The sequence below is a fragment of the Anguilla rostrata genome, chromosome 16 (assembly GCF_018555375.3).
Source record: "Anguilla rostrata isolate EN2019 chromosome 16, ASM1855537v3, whole genome shotgun sequence".
NCBI classification, from domain to species: domain Eukaryota; kingdom Metazoa; phylum Chordata; class Actinopteri; order Anguilliformes; family Anguillidae; genus Anguilla; species Anguilla rostrata.
In genome coordinates, this window is record NC_057948.1 from 12,968,717 (window position 1) to 12,985,549 (window position 16,833).

Genomic DNA, 16,833 nt, shown 5'->3' on the forward strand with positions numbered 1-16,833 from the left:
CATTTGCTGATTTTGTATGGAAATTACTGCACTGCCAGTGTTGAGCCAGCGGGTGAAGGAAAGACTCTTGTTTGGGCCCAACTCCTTAAGAAGTTTCCAGAAGTAATTTCTGTCATATCTGCTCTTCGCCACTGCCATAACCACCCCGAGGCTCATGTGTGCTCAGAGATACTTTGATGTGCTACCTGCTGCGGTCTGAATTTGAAGTCCTCATGTAGCGAAATGGCTGCACTTCTGAAGGCTACCGATGGGTAGCTCGTATACGACGTCATCACACGCGTTTCCACCAACCAGTTTATCACAAAACGACCGCATGCTTAATCGAATATTCATTACAGCGCCCATTAGGCCTACTGGACAGTAGAACAGGAAATTAACTTTTAGAAGTAAATTACATTTAACTTTGATCTTTAAATGAACTTTTTATTCATGAAGTGGACTTAATAAACTGGGCTAGTAAGAGCAAGTATTGTAAGGGGCAGGCCTTGTAAAAAGGACAGATTGACTGTGTGTCGGTTGTAACCCAAACTAAACACAAATACAGGGTTTCCCTTTTGAGTGCTGACTAGCCTGTTCCAGGCTATGATTAAATCATCCAAAGCTCCAGCTGCGAAATGAACATGATACACAACACTGTGGGGTAGTAGTAATTTTGACTTCTTAAACCCCATTTTCTAAAATAATAATGATAGTAATTCTGGATATGAATTTGTTTATGAACTAATATGGTTAACCAATGCGAGCGTGTCAGGGGAGGGTACATGCATCAGTTATAGTGTTAAGCAGGAATAGGTGGTATAATGAGGACTCCTTTCGCAATCACAAATTAGTGGAGGTCACGAACCTTATAAGAAACAATGGCAGTAGAAGTGGAAAAATTGAGCCTCTGGTGAAAAGGCCTTTTCTACACCATATTGCAAGAGTTTAAATACTAATACCTATAATAATAATACTAATAATAAATTGGTAAATCCCTCCAGGAATCACTCTCCCAATGCAAGAGGGAAGAATAAATACCACACCTGGATAAAAAAAGCACAAACACACACGCACGCACGCACGTACGCACACACACACACATACACACACGCATACGCATACGCACACGCACACTCAGTGAGACAGGTGGATGTAATCAGAACAGACAGCATGGACCAGGATGGCTGCACAGCCGAGCAGACAATGCGCCCTCCAGCATGGGCTGCAGGAGCCTCAAGCCGCACGTCTATTACAGCACATCTGAGATCCTATCTCTGGAACAGCAGACCAACAGTTGGTGGTCATTATAAATCCAATCTCCTTCTTAAGATATCATTTGGTATCCAAAAAAAAAAAAGCTGAATGCAAGACTGATTGAATTAAACTGTATTTCAGCTTTCATGGTTTAAAAGATAACCCTCCTAATTTAATCCAAATTGAAATTGACACATTACAAGGAGAGAATTATAGGGACTGCTCAGTGAGCAGCTGAACTCAGAATACAGAGGAGGTTGACAGACATTCATTTGATTATTTTAAGTCTGTAATTGCATAGAATCCTGTTCTCTGTTGAACTATTAACTTACATTTCCCCAGATATGTTTCATTTGTAATTCACACCCTTAAGACACATATAGGCCTATTGGCAGATGGTTTAAAATATATCTGCAGAGCTACTGCCTATGAGGGTTCAGGGGTTTGCTGCCATTTCCTTCCAGTGGCAAAAGCCCTTAGTAAAAAAATAATGAGGATTTTCATCACCAAGGATGTTGAAGCTAAGGCACAAGATTGGGAACATCTGGTCATTCTGAAGTAAAGAACAATGTCCTTCCTGGTCCCATTCCAGGGCCCCAGCTGTACGTAAGCTGTCATCATAGCACAGACAGATTCACAAAAAAATAATATATATACTCTTCATTCAGCGCGCACAGAGTGCTGGAGACATTTCCGCCTGCGTCTATTCTCTGACAAAGTTGACCTTTGTTTTCAGGTAAACTCAGTGAACGATGGCTCCTTTGAGCGTCTGCAGCGGCACTGTTTTCAAGGCAAATCAGTTTCCTCGTTACTCACAATACTCGACAATGTATGCCCTAAAATAGTGTATTTAATGAAGTTACCTCGATTGTTTCCGATTCTCTCGGCTTACCCGCGGACATTAAGACGTTAATACTAGTCCCATCCAAGGTCCTTTGTCTTTCATACCATTATACTAATTTTACTATTTTAGTCAGTTTCTACTCCGATAGGTAATAGGCCAACTACAGAACACGAGTCAGGCGCTTGTCAAATTAAAGAGGCTTGCACTATATGTTTTCAACATCCTTAGAAAAACAAAGCATTTGACGGAATCGTTCATTATGAAACGTTAACCAACAGAAAAACTAAGCTTGGTTATTAAAGTCGCCGATACCGCGAAGACTTTCAACCACATTTGTGAGGGCTGACCAGTTTCTACAACCGGATTTTTTTTCTATCTCTCTCTCGTCTTCTATTATTCGACTTCACAAAGAAATCAGCTTAAAGTTTCCAAGGCAACCCATGCACACCACGTTCCATAATAGGCAACAGAACACATACAAATGAAAGCTACAATATTTCACTTAGTAATACGAACGCAGATCAGGCGATATCTAATTTACGGTCGCGCGCACGGGGAAGTGGGCGCCCCAGATGCTAAAGACAAAAAGAGGCTGGTGGTACAGCTCGCTCTCATCACCAGCACAACACTCCGGACTGCACTTTGCGCTCAGTACAGACGAACGACAGTGGAACTGAGTGACTACATTAGAGAGACAGGTTTTAGTCATTTTGTCCGTTTTACGACTAGGTCACATCCTTGAACCATAGACTACAAGAGGCATGTATAAGTTTAGTTGTTTTCTCATTCATTTTAATGTCGTTACTCCGTTTTCTTAATTTCTGCAGTAGCTATATACATGCAGTGGCTGAATAGACGTGGATACAAAATAATCAATTAACGGGATCCGCGGGAGTAAGTGGATTTGGAGTTATAATTGAAACGATTCCACCGTTTTTATATATTTCCTTTTGCAGTTAGTAGGATCCTACCACCTGTTAACAACTTATTAAACAATGGATCAGGTACCGGCAAACAGGTGTTAGAACTATTTGGCAAATTGTGTCTGTAATTTAGTCTAATTGTATAGGTTGTTTTGTTTGAATTTCTTGTTTTACAAAACCGTTCGGACAACTTGGTAAGACACAAAGTTAATTTGGACTCTTATCTCCCTCTTTCACCGATTCCTCGTGAATTTGTGAACCTGGATCCAGTTTCAAGGTCATCCCAAAGCTCACTGCTGAATCAAAACAGCAGATATCAGGTTTTAGGTGAGTAATTGTTTTTTAATGCAAAAATTCAGTTTTTGGAGAGAGAATCGTCGAATGAATCAATTAATGAACAATGGCAAGTATAGGCTACATAAATGTTATGTTGGTAGTATGGCAGGTTGTCCTTATTCACACTGTCATTCTAAATATGAATGCAGAGCTACGGCTCTGCGTTTCGTGCGCTCTTAAATTATCTAATTTCTTATCCACAGTGACATTTAGAGATACCTGAGATAAAGCCTACGATTTTTTAATGTTGAGTCGACTGTGTTTAATTTGTAGTCGGTACAACTAGGTAGGTGCATTCAGAAATATTGCACGCATTGTTGGCTATATGTAGTCCAGATGCACAGCCGTAGGTAAATTGTACAATACATCAAGAGTAAAGCTATCCTTTGGATTTGACTACCTGTTCATCTGTACTTAGATTCTAATTAGCAAAAGTGGAAGTACAAATAGCAAGCACAATCTTCATCTACGTTAAATCCCTGGCGCGTATTTTCCTGCGTTAACTTTAGGGACATCTAGGCTAATTGCCAAAAAAGTACATTGATTGAGCACCCCTTTCTTGGACCACCAAACTACATTGCTTTGTCAATTACTTACTTTGGACAAAAAATGTATTCCTGAAACTAAATTAATAAATTCCTGAAACCTAGGAAAATTGACATAGGTACATTACCACTTATGCATTTTCGAACTCGCTCTCATTTGACACCCATTTGATTGCATGGTACACCACTCTCGCAAGGTAGTCTGAACAGTCGCCCCATTAAAGAGCGACAGTGTTGTGTTTTCAGCACTAGATTACTAAAAAGGCATTAATAATCGAGTCAACCGCAGTGGTCGCAGTCACTGAAAGGTACTTAATTCTCCCCTTTTACCTCATGCCCACCCACGCATGCAGGCTTCCGGTGAACACGCATAAGTGTTAGCATTTTGTGTATCCCGTTATTTTATTTACTTTACATTCGGCCGGTTCTTTGGTCCAGGTATGTACCCCGGGACAGCCCTAAGTAAATCCACATTTCCTCTCAGGGGCATGCACTCATTTACAGTGCGGGTTATTTTCCTTCTTTTTTTTACTCTGGGCTGGATCTGAATGTAAATGCGCTCTATTAATTTGTGTTCTTGTTGGATTTGGTACACTATACAAGCTTTAAGGCATTATAATGTTATAAAATTGCATTGAACGAAATGCAATACTACTAATGATGATAATAATAATAATAATAAATAATAAATAACAATAATATTAATGATAAAAATAAAAGATTGCATTTATATGAGAACTTTGTTGGACCTCAAAGTGCTTTACAGTAATGCAGTGGGAAAAGACAACCCCAATGTGCAGGACCATACTCACTTGGTTTATGAATGGTAGCAATTTTACAACAGAACACTGATTGGACATAAGCTGAGGTGGAGAGATGGGTTTATTTATGACTAGATGAGTGGAAGAGTCATATCATTGTCATTGGACCAGGACAGAGGGAACTCCCTTTTTCTTTTTAATAAGGGCAACAGGGTCTTTATTAACCACAGTAATTATGGCACCCAGAGCAGTGTTGGCAAGCCAATGTGACGCTGTCTGCTATAAAAAATTAAATGAATAAATAAATAAATACATTTCGAAAGTCGAAAATTTTGGTTTCCCACAACACTGACTGCGGTGTTCTGCTTGGTCCAATAGGAAGACTGCCATCTACTGGCTCAGTAACAACAATTCCAACAGCAGCCTATTTTTCACCAGGACTGTCCTATAAAAGTGCAGGATCAGTCTTGAATATTTATTTGTACTCCCCAATATGTACATACATCTAAATCGCAGTATATGAAATTGATAACCGCAAACAGATTTGGTGAAGCATTGAAATTTATTACATTCATTTGGCAGACGCTTTTATCCAAAGCGACGTACAAAAAAGTGCATTTCATGATCGTAGACAACTGCTGAACACGGGTTGTGTTTTAACAGCAGGTAATTCTAATCGTCCCCCTTCTTCTTTTAACTGTGTGTGTGTAGGTCATCGTGGGTGCGAGCGTTAACATGCAGCTGACGTACCGTGTGCAAACGGCCCGACTTTCCCCCGTCTCCGTGGCGACCGGCTCGGCGTCCCACTGACAGTGGAGGGGCTGGACTCGGCGGAGATGGTGTTCCACATGCATGTGGCTGAAATGAACTGCTCCTCCCGTGACCCCGGGGTTGTGACGCTCCGCCAGGCCCCCGGCTGGCCCCCGGGCAACGGCAGCTGGGAAGCGGCGGCGGCGACTTTCGCCCCCGGCAACGGGAGCGCGGGCGGCGAGGAGCTGCCCACCTTCTCCACCGCCGCCAAGGTGCGCGTGGTCATCACCTTCGTCCTGTGCGTGATCTCGGCCGTGGGCAACCTGGCGGTGCTGTGGGCCGCCAGCACCAGCCACAAGCGCAGGTCCCACGTCCGCATCCTCATCATCAACCTGACGGTGGCCGACCTGCTGGTCACCTTCGTGGTGATGCCGCTGGACGCCGTGTGGAACATCACGGTGCAGTGGCTGGCCGGCGACGCTGCCTGCCGGATGCTCATGTTCCTCAAGCTGCTGGCCATGTACTCCGGGGCCTTCGTCACCGTGGTGATCAGCCTGGACCGGCAGTCCGCCATCCTGGACCCCCTGGCCATCAACGAGGCCAAGAAGAAGAACAAGGTCATGCTGGCCGTGGCGTGGGCCATGAGCGCGTTCCTGTCCGTCCCGCAGGTTAGTGTCAGTGTGGGCGTGGCCAATGAGCAGGATAGTGTCAGTGTGGGTGTGGCCAATGAGCATGCATCTGTCAGTGTGGGCATGGCCAATGAGCATGTTCCTGTCAGCTACACAGGTTAGACCCAAGGTGGGCGTGGCAAATAAGCATGTTTCTGTCAGCTACATGTTAGTGTCAATGTGGGCGTGGCCAATAAGCATGTGTCTGTCAGCTACACAGGTTAGTCTCATTGTGGGCGTGGCTAACAAGCAAGTTTGTCAGCTACACAGGTGACATTTTGCCATTTCAGTATCCTAATTTCAAAGCAAAACAAAATGTTAATTTCAGCAAACACTTCAGATGTGTAATTGCTGGCAAGTTAATATGACCGAGCACAGAAAAATGAGATTATTCCACGCAGTATAAATTTAGTTTGGGTGCAGTTACTAATGATATGCAATGAACTCAAGAGTGCTTTGGATCAGGTGGGAGTTAAATCACCACACTTGCGAAAAACCAATGCTTGTGTATTTGCACATAATTAGCAGAATCAGTGCCTGAATTTATGATGTTTTGGACATCTGGAGGGTTTCAGCATAAATAAGTAAAATGTATCCCACTTAAATCTGAAGCCAAGACTGGATCAGTATGGAGATAAAATGATTGGATTATAATATATAATATTATAATATTGAAAATAATAATACAATGAATGACCTTTTAAGGAATCATTAGTATTGCCATGTGTGTTGAAAATGATTCCTAGTGACATCAATTCACTGCATTCTGCGACTGAATCTCTTATACAACAAAGGTATATTTTCCCCATATATGGAGGTCCAATACATTAGCATTCTTGATTTGTCATTTTTTGTAACAATGGGATGCTGCTCTGATAATATCTTCAGCATTTAAATACCAACGATATCAAGATACAGCACTGACTTTTTTGAAACTGAATGTTGGAAAGGCACAATATATTGTAATTCGAAAACTTAGAAATGGGAAAGATTTATTAATAGAGGATGAACACGCAAAGCATTTAGGAGTGTGGTATATATTACCTAAACCTAAACTTCTCAGCTCTTCCATAAAAAGTAGCAAACAGCTGATCTGCTGAGCTGAAGGTCAGCAGGGGTGAGTAGTGACGTCCTTTGGAATCTCAATAGGCACGTCTACAAATGCATCAGAGGCTTCAACACTCACCGTCAAGTCTGTTTAATATTTAGGCCTACATGCCACCTCATGCAAATTTCATCAGGCAGCACTTGACTTTCACCTCTACGCTGATGACATGGTCCTTCTCCAGAAACACACCGAATCCCAGAATCCCACTCAAACATTGCCATCTGCCAAACCGCCCCGACGCTGAATGCAAACCAAATAGATTTCCCGTATGGACCACTTATTAAATAAGACTCGTCCACTTAGAATCGAACCTGCCTGTGAGCGTATTTGATGTACAAACTAAGTCAGATATGCGAGAGTGATGGACACCATAGCATGGAATCTTTCCTTTTCAAGTGCCGTTTAAATGCTTGATTTTCATAGAATGGACATCGACTAATGCCACATAATTATTTAAGTCTTCCTCTTCTTTACAGCATAAAGAATTTGCTTTGAAGTCTGTATAACTGCAAGGGCGGGGCTAGTGTTCGCTGATGGCTCTCTCCATACCCTTACTCATGACTGTATTTTTCAATTCATGAACCACTTTAAAGGTGGCTTAAAACTGGTCACACCCACATCCTTGTAAACACCGTGTCAAAGGTACACACTGACCTCCACGTTCTATGACCTGCCCGGTCTGCCTGTTCCAGAACCCATTCAATGTCCTTCAGTCCGCATGTCGAGGTTTACGCGAGCGCTCCAGCTAATCTCTCTAATCTCCGGCCCCGCTTCCGCCAGCGCGGCGTGTCCCGTGTGCGTACGCGTGCGTCTCGAGAGGCAGAGAAGGACCTCGTACCGCAGGGCTTCTTATCTCCCTTCTCTTTTTTTTCTCTTCCGTCGGAACGAGGTGCAAAGCCTCGGACGCGCTCGCTTTGTGACACGGCCCGGGGGTAAACGCGCACAGGGTGTCACGGGATGCCGTCATCCGCGCCGCGCTCCCGAAAGGTCAGGCATCGTGAAGCGGCGACTGCATGCGAGAGCAGGTCTCTCACTTTCACGCTGAACGGGTACAGAATGTATATAAAAAAAACATCAGCGTTCAACATAGAGATGGCTCATCCAAGGACCCTTGGCAACCCTTGGCCACCATGACCCAGTACCTCCCAGCAAACCAGGCTATTTTTCCCGAAGGGGCTTCTCCCAGTGCGTCTTCACGCAATACTGTACGAGGCTCTGGTCAAGTATATCCACACTTTCTGTCAGCAGTGACCCTTGGGTTGTTAGTTGTTAGAGCAAGTGGATAATGAGCATCAGCTATATTCACTTAGACAATGCAAACTTAGTTCCAGCAGCGATGACTCAGGGATTGTCTCCATGGCTGGCCTTTCGTTTACACAAAAACACCCTCAATGGCACATTTTTGCCTCGGAGTACCAAAGACAGATTAGCGTTGATAAAATGCCCACAGCTGAATGACAGTCAGTTAATTTAGAGCTAAAACAGGGGTGAAGGCCTCTGACTAAAGGAAGGTCACCCCCTTATTCTGCACACTCGCCTCCACTCATGCGCGCAGAGTATGATTTTACTGTATGGCAGTGTGTGGGTGTCTGTCCCAGTGTGGCTTAAATTGAGCTACCAGAGTACTGTAGATTCATACAGTTGTGTCAGGAACTGTAGGTGCTGTTCTGAACGTCTTCTGAATTTATGTTATAGTTCATGGACTTGTTTTAATATAAATGACATGTTTTGTAGCATGTTTTTATTTTCACAATGATGCATTGTTTTGAATTATTATATGTTATTGTCTAATTATTATATTTGAGTTATAGGCCATTTTTTTACATCTGCACTGGTGTTTATCTACTGTAACTTATCTACTGTACCTTAATAAAGTTTATAAGTTTATAGTTCATAGGGTCAGTCTAGATAATAAATAAAATGTCTGCGTATTTAGTAAATGAAATCTTCCAGCAGTCGCACAGAAACCCACAGATACAGGAAATCCACTGTAAACCACTAGCATCCCCATCCCAACTTCCACACGATACTATTCAGTGACCCCAGGACATGATGGCAGAAATCACACTAAGTCACAGATTTTACAGCAGAGAAAATCTGAGGTGCACAAAAAACCATGGAAGTAAATGTTAGACACTGACTGAGACCTTAATTGAGCTGCTATTTAGAAACAGAGCACAAAGAGAGGGAAGCTTAGGGAACTGAAGAATGCTGCACATTCACACATTTGAGAAGCAGGGTTCTTTCATCAGTCTGTCAACAATGTCAAATTTGCCAAAGAAATCATCAGGATTTAAAAACGCCATTTTACAGTACATGAGGGAAATGGTTTGTGACTTATAGTCAGAGGGTTTGACAGAGTGTGTGTGTGTGTGTGTGGTGTTTTTCAGAAAAAGCTTTTCAGTGTTTCCATATCATGGCCCAACATGACAGGCTCCCTGCTAAGCTGTCCTTGTCAAAACCAGAAGTATCTGCTAATTGAACTATATGATTTTTAATGATTTCATAATTTAATTTAATTTAATTTAATGATATGATTAGCTGAAACAAAGAAAGAGCACAACCTTTTGTTTTTAACGTGGCTAACACTTTTGGAGAACTTACAATGTGGAGTAACTTCTTTTATTTGGTATTGCACAGAATCCAGGCTTTGTCTTTGATGATATCTATGAAAGCAGGATGTTATGATGGACAGCCAGGCCAGGATCAAGGCTGCTTGTTCTTTGTATTAAAGGTACACACCTATAAAATACACCAAGTTATTATAAATAATTACTCTCATTATTAGTAATGTAGCTGACCTGGTTATGACTTATCCAAAGGCTTTAAAGCCTACTTTGCCAAAGTGATCGCACTGCCAACTTCAACAGCTTCCTTGCTTTCCAACTATTGAAAGATTGACAGAAATTCCAGTTTTTAATAATGCATGTTGATATCAACATATCTATGTCTTATTTCCCACTAGCAGATATTTTATTGATGTTTTACTGATTGTTTTATGCATGGAAATACATCAGTGTATAATTAACCAACTTTGGCTTCTACATTAATGCGTAGCACACGATTTATAGTGAGGTCAGGTTTTTGATGTTCAAGATTTTTTTTTGTAATACAATTGTGGATAAATCCAGGAACCATCTCTTTCCACCATCAATGTAACAGTTTAGGACAGCCAGTGCTGACTACTTGCCGGTTCTTATGTCATAAATGGGCCCTCCACGTAAACCACCGTGTCTTTTTGCCGTCACTCCTGTGGAGATTGCAGCCGCTGAGGTGCGAAACATCTTTGGCTGAGATGAGTCACTTCCGTGGCAACGGAACCGGCTAATCAGCAGGGGTCACGGGGGCCGGCTCGGATGGAAAATGACTGATTGGTGCACTTCCAGGCAAATGGGGACGGTCCCACACAGCCTGTTCTCCAGGTCCAGCTTTGCAGAGATCTGGGAGACCTCAAGGGCTTACACAACTGGCAGTTACACTGGTCTGCTCTTCTGCCAAGGGCAGCGATTTCATAAGCTTTCCAAAGACCAGGCAATCTAAGGCACAGAAAATGGGCTCTCTGCAACAGGACACACATCTGTGTTCACACGTCTGTGTCTCTCCACACACCTGCATGCACAAGCACACACACACACAAACACACGCTCACACGAGTATGCATGCTTATGTGTATAGGTTACGCTATACAGGTTACGTGACCATGACTGCATGTGTGTGAGGCCGCGAGCGCACGTGCGTTTCGGCTCAGCTCTGCACCCGTGTCTCCCCAGATGTTCCTGTTCCACAACGTCACCATCACGGTCCCGGACAACTTCACGCAGTGCTCCACCCGCGGTAGCTTCACCGAGCACTGGCAGGAGACCGTCTACAACATGTTCACCTTCTCCTGCCTCTTCCTGCTGCCGCTGGCCATCATGATCTCCTGCTACACCCGCATCCTGATGGAGATCTCCAAACGCATGACCAAAGGGAAGGGTGAGTCCCACACAGCCAGAGGGCGGCCCTACCTCCCAGAGGGCAGGAACTGACCCCACCAAAACCCAGCACAGGTCAGACTAGGCCAATGTTCCAGACACTTTGAGAATGTGAGGTGGCGTGACCTTTGACCTTGGTCTCGCCTGAAAATGACAAGTACAGTAGAGAAACTGTCCTGTTGTATTGCTTCAGGGGTAGTAGCAGAGCTGGGGAACCCTTTCTCCAAGTCTTCTATGACTTAACATAGTGTGGATACACCTCAGCTCATTCCAGCTGAGGTTCTGTAAGATCTCTTTGTCCTGTGTTTCAGCATCTTCCAAGGAAGTGCATCTCCGCCGCTCGAAGAACAACATTCCCAAAGCTCGGATGAGGGCTCTGAAAATGAGCATCGTCATCGTCGTGTCCTTCATCGTCTGCTGGACGCCGTACTACCTGCTGGGCCTGTGGTACTGGTTCTTCCCCGAGGACCTGGAGGAGACCGTGTCCCACTCGCTCACCCACATGCTCTTCATCTTCGGCCTGTTCAACGCCTGCCTGGACCCCATCACCTACGGCCTGTTCACCATCCACCTGCGCAAGCGCGTCAAGCGCTACTGCCACAGCGCCACCGTGCTGGTGGAGTCGGAGAACAACACCGATGTCACCAGCTCCTTCCGGTGCCCCGCCTCCCCGCTGCGCCAGAGGCGGGAGGGGGGGCAGGGCCAGGAGAGCTTCAGGGGGGCGGGGCAGGAGGAGATGGACAGGAAGCCCAGCTGCTACGGCAGCTACCTGACCGTCCGCAGGAACGGAAGGGAGGAGCCCGGCCAGTCCAGCCCAGATAGCATGATATGAAGGGCGGGGCACTGTACAGGACGGGCGCACTGGAGATACGTTCCACCGGCAGAATATTTAACACTGTCTGACTGGCAGCCTGCCCATCAGTAATGGCCTCCGAACGTGTCACACACGTGACTGTCATGATCAACACTCGACAACTGGAAATTTATTAGCGCAATAGGGCCAATGAGCAGCGAGTGTCACAGCGACCGTGAGAATCCTGATCCCCGAGGCTTCCGCTCAATCATGGTCCCCCCGAAAGCTGACAAATCATAATTAATGCAATGGCTGCTGGAGGCTGACTCCTGAACTGTTAATGAGACACCAAAAAAGTGACTTCTCCCACAGTGTCAGGAAAGGAGGGGGGGGTCTTTCGTGCAACGGCACCTGGAGACACACAATTCCCGTGGTAATAGACAGGAGGGTACATCAGCCACAGCATGAGAAGGACCACTCTGTCAACAATAGCTCTTGATTTGGCTATGAATTCCATTCTAATGCATGTAAATTAAACTGCCTGGCCAAAAAAAAAGTTGCACACTAATATTTTATTGGACTGCCTTTATCTTTGATTACACTGCCTGGCAGTGTACATTATTATCCACACACTACATTTGGACACCTGACATCCAACATCCAAAGTAGAGTTGGTCCACCCTTTGCTGCTATAACAACCTCCACTCTTCTGGGAATTCTTTATACTAGATGTTGGAGCTTTGCTGCAGGGATTTGCTTCCACGCAGCCAGGGGCAGTTGGCTTTCCAATTGATACCAAAGGTGTTGGGTGGGATTGAGGTCAGTGCTCTGTGCAGGCCTCTCAAGTTCTTCCACACCGATCTCAGCAAAACCATTTCTATATGGACCTCGCGGTGTGTCCGAGGGCATTGTCGTGCTGTAACCGGAAAGGGCCTTCCCCAAACATTTGCCACAAAGTTGGAAGCACATAATCATCTAGAATGTCATTGCATTAAGGATTTGCCTTCACTGGAGTCAGGGGCCAAGCCCAAGCCATAAAGAAAACAACCCCAGACCAAGGGGTGTCCAGATGCTTAGGGTATATATATACAGTTAAATGCAAAAGTATTTGGACAGTGGTGTCAAATTGGTTGTTTTTCCACTGTAGAGATCAGATTTGTATTTTGACATCAAACGATGACTATGAGGCAAAATTCATAATGTCAGCATTTATTTCCTGTGGGTTTTTTTTTTAAACAGACATTGAACTATATAACAGTGCCATTCAATGACTCAAGTCCTATATATACCAAGTATAAAATAATTTCAAAAAATAGCCTGCACTTTAACCTCATAATCATGGTTTTATTTCAAAACCAATGTGCTGGAGTACAGAGCCAAAACAACTTAAACTGTCACTGTCCCAAGACTGTTGCATTTAACTGTATACATGTATATAGGATGCTGCATTCGTGCTAATGAATAGAAGTGTTAAGGTTTGCGGATTTTCAGGTACTGAGGGAAAGCCCCCTAATCCTCTCCCCCGAGGCGTCTCAGTACCATCTCCATTTCAAAGGAATGCAGAAACATTCCAAACCAGCACCGCTCCTCAAACAGAGTAATTCATCTGTGCGGTGCATGTTGGTTAGTTTCTTATTTCTTTTTGAGGGAGAAGGGTTGGTGGATAAGTAACTATAACTGAGCACTAAAGCATTCAAGTTTCATTAGAGGCATAGATCAGTGTTTGAGGAAAAGATCCATCTAATCACAGCAATTCCACACCAGTGAGAAAGCTATTTGTCATGCCATTTTTCTAATGTGTGTTAAGCGGCGCTTGAAGTGGAAAAAATAAGTGCAGGAACTAGGGTTGACCAGATGAGAAGAGAATTAAATCCACAGAACCACGCGATTGGTTGGAGATTTCGACCGTGGGCCAGGTGGGGCTTTTGGATACACAGAAAAGATGAGAAGCGGCGGAATGCTAGAAAAAGTGCCAGTACTCATGAGCAAAACAGAGTAATCGTGGTACAGCATGCCAGACCATACCGGCCCGCTTGTGTTAATCGCATGTTAAATGCTCAAAATTACTTTCCTGGAGCATGTCAAGAACTTTCATGGCTATAGCACAAAACGTGACCTGGAAAACTGGCGGAGTGTCTTACACAGGAAATCGACTCTGTTCACACATGACGCTGACAGGGAAAATCAGCAGAACATTTACGGGTTAAGATGCATACGTGAAAGCTTCGATTCCATCCTTCACTCACTGTGTCTGTGCTTAGTTATGGTTTAATTATTCTGACAGAAGCCTGAGCTATATCAGAACTTGATTACTGTCAAATAAATGCACCTGTGTGCAACTTTCACAAGCACAGTTCAGCAAATTAATTTAGATTTTGTTTTGAACTCTACAAACTGTGCTTGTGAAGGAAGCAAAACAATTAATTCATTCATTAAGGGTCAAAGTTAAGAATAGCTACAGATTTGATCAACAATTCTGCCTTTTTTGGCTAAGTAGATTTAAGAGGGCGGGGCAATCTCTCAGCGTTGCACTGTGTCTCAGGGATACTCACTTCAAAGGTTGGAAATCTTAACTGGAGACTCCACAACTGTATAACTAGCCCATGCAATGCGCCACCAGGGCAGCCTCTTTAATGTAAAGTTTGTGAGCTAAATGTGCGCCTAGTTAAAAATGCACTCGTGTCAGCAATACACCTGCATGGCCGTATTTCGGTAATATTTCCCTTGCTTGCTTTACTTCTGGATTAAACTAAGAGGAGCGCCATCATGCATGGCGGTGCTGGTCGTGTCATACATTAGCGCACTTCCTTGCCGGAAGAGCTCAGCCCTGCTGTGGATGAGGACTGAGGAGCAGAGGCTCGGTTCTCCAAACGCACCGAGGGCCAAGAGGGCGAGTGCATGTGGGAATGAGTAGGGATCTCTCAGTCTCCCTTCTCTCTCTGTCTCTCTCCTTTTCTCTTGTATTCTCACCCTTGCTCACCCTCTTCCCATCTCTCCTTCACTCCCACCCTTTTCTCATTTGTTCTCAATCTTCCGCTCACTCACCCCCTCTGTATCCAATTCTCCATCTCTCCCACTCGCTCATTGGATAGTTTCATTCATGCTGCTTGAGGACACTGAAGCCTGGAATCAACATCTGGCACAATGCATTTTTTGTTTTATTTCAAAAAACCTATTTGCTTGAGTTACCTGCTTCAAAAGTGAATTTTGGTTGTGTGTATATATAGCGCATAGTGGTCAATAATATTGTATATGCCCTCAGTCTCCATACATCTTTATTTAATTTTTGTGATCACCAAACCAAAAACAAAACTTAAGGAATGTTGGGAAGGGTGTACCGTTCTGAGCCCACCAAAATACAGAACTGACTGTGCACACAAAAGCAGAGGAAAGGCATGGTACGAAAGGGTTCACACGCAGACGAGAGCTCGTTTTACAGCCAATTTAACAGTACCTTTTTATTTGTTCATGAATCACATACGAAAAAAATCAACAAAAAGAAATGATGTGCAGGACTGCTTGTATTTGCATTTATCAGTCATGAACTATTGTTGTGTTAAATGTGAAAGAAGCATTTATTTGGTTTCCCTGGTGCACAATATCAAACGTGCAGCGTGAGCTGTGTCTTTGTGTTTGCCTGTTCAACGCTTAAAGTCGGCACTTGACATTAATAAACATGTTTGTTCTCTACGCCCGTACATTTAGTGCTTCAATTGCCAGGCTCAGAGAAAAACAGCAGTGACAATAATTGTTTACATTCTTGTTTCACACTTCCATTTATGTTTTCACACTTAAAATATTCCACTGTTTTTCACATGCAGATGAATATTATGTTTCCTGGGGGCAAATGTTACATTTCTATAAATGCATTTCCATTTATAAATGCACATAATATTCTTTGAATGTCCCATTTCTCATGATTGTGGAAAATCCAGGTTCAGAAAGTAAAATGTCCCTCACCCTCACCCTCCCTAGCGCCACGTCCCCTCCCCCTACCCCGGTATTTGGTCCAATCACCTGGATCTGGTCATTAGCGCCAGGGGGTATGACTAATCAGTGAAATCAGTGGGCTGAGTTCATGGGTGGAAGAAACACATGGCAGGACTTGTGCTTGGACGCCTGGACCCTCCACCTCTGCACGCTGTTAAAAATGCTGTTTAAATATAAATATATATAGAAATGCATACAGTGGATATAATCCTGCCCCAAGTGGCCAGTAATGAGGTGGTCTAACTTGTTGGGGGTTGATGATCATGGCTAAGCCATCTGAAAGCAAAGTGCCTCTTGCATTAAAGACACCAAATAATCCTTCCGGTTCTGCTCCAGGGACTGCGCCAAACCCCGAGAAACAGGAGGCGAGACGAGGCTCAAACCTTTCACTCGCCCATCCAGAAACTTTCCCTGATTCCGCCCCCACCCCCGGCTTTGACCCGCAAGGGCAGTTACAGGTTACACAGCAGATATCCATTCATTCATCCATCCATTATCTAACTTCCTTATTTATGATCAAGGTTGCGGGGGTCTAATAAAAACAAGTCTAGACATTGACTTAATTAAAATTCGGAAACTAGTTATACATAACCCTCCAATAATATTTGACAGTGATGGACAGCTCACAGTTTCAAGCACAATTAAGACACTATTGCTCATTTCTCCAGCAGTCAGCTAATGATTCCTCTGAATAGCTGTAAATGCACTAAAATGATTCATTCCACAATTATTTCCGGAAACTGTGCTCCATCCTCCCTCAGACAGATGTTTAATGGAATATTATTCTGTCATTTCTATTTCTGAATGTCTGCTCTATCCTTCCAAATTCCTGAAGGCCCAGTAACGTGGAGATTTGAGCATAGTAGTTCCATAAGCTAATGCACTGAAGTATCTTATTCTAAGGAAAA

The 16,833-nt window shown here is 43.8% G+C and overlaps 1 protein-coding gene across 4 annotated transcripts; it reads left to right on the forward strand.

Moving 5' to 3' along the window:
* The first annotated feature begins 2,013 nt into the window (after positions 1–2,013).
* On the forward strand, positions 2,014–15,625 carry gnrhr4 (gonadotropin releasing hormone receptor 4). 4 transcript variants are annotated; one of them, XM_064312053.1, is made up of 5 exons: positions 2,014–3,095; positions 3,271–3,327; positions 5,354–6,060; positions 10,939–11,143; positions 11,454–15,625. In XM_064312053.1, the coding sequence occupies exons 3-5, from the start codon at positions 5,479–5,481 to the stop codon at positions 11,972–11,974; spliced, it is 1,308 nt and encodes a 435-aa protein (XP_064168123.1). In that variant the 5' UTR covers positions 2,014–3,095; positions 3,271–3,327; positions 5,354–5,478; the 3' UTR covers positions 11,975–15,625. The 4 variants fall into 4 exon arrangements, with proteins under 4 accessions (XP_064168123.1, XP_064168124.1, XP_064168122.1 ...); XM_064312054.1 differs by having other exon boundaries at positions 2,014–3,081; XM_064312052.1 differs by having other exon boundaries at positions 2,014–2,971.
* The last annotated feature ends 1,208 nt before the right edge of the window (positions 15,626–16,833 follow it).

Coding starts and splice junctions, on each gene's coding strand:
- gnrhr4 (XM_064312051.1), top strand. CDS start 5,479: ATGGTGTTCCACATGCATGTGGCTGAAATGAACTGCTCCTCCCGTGAC. Junction 6,061..10,938: donor CGTTCCTGTCCGTCCCGCAG/GTTAGTGTCAGT, acceptor GTGTCTCCCCAG/ATGTTCCTGTTCCACAACGT. Junction 11,144..11,453: donor ACGCATGACCAAAGGGAAGG/GTGAGTCCCACA, acceptor CCTGTGTTTCAG/CATCTTCCAAGGAAGTGCAT.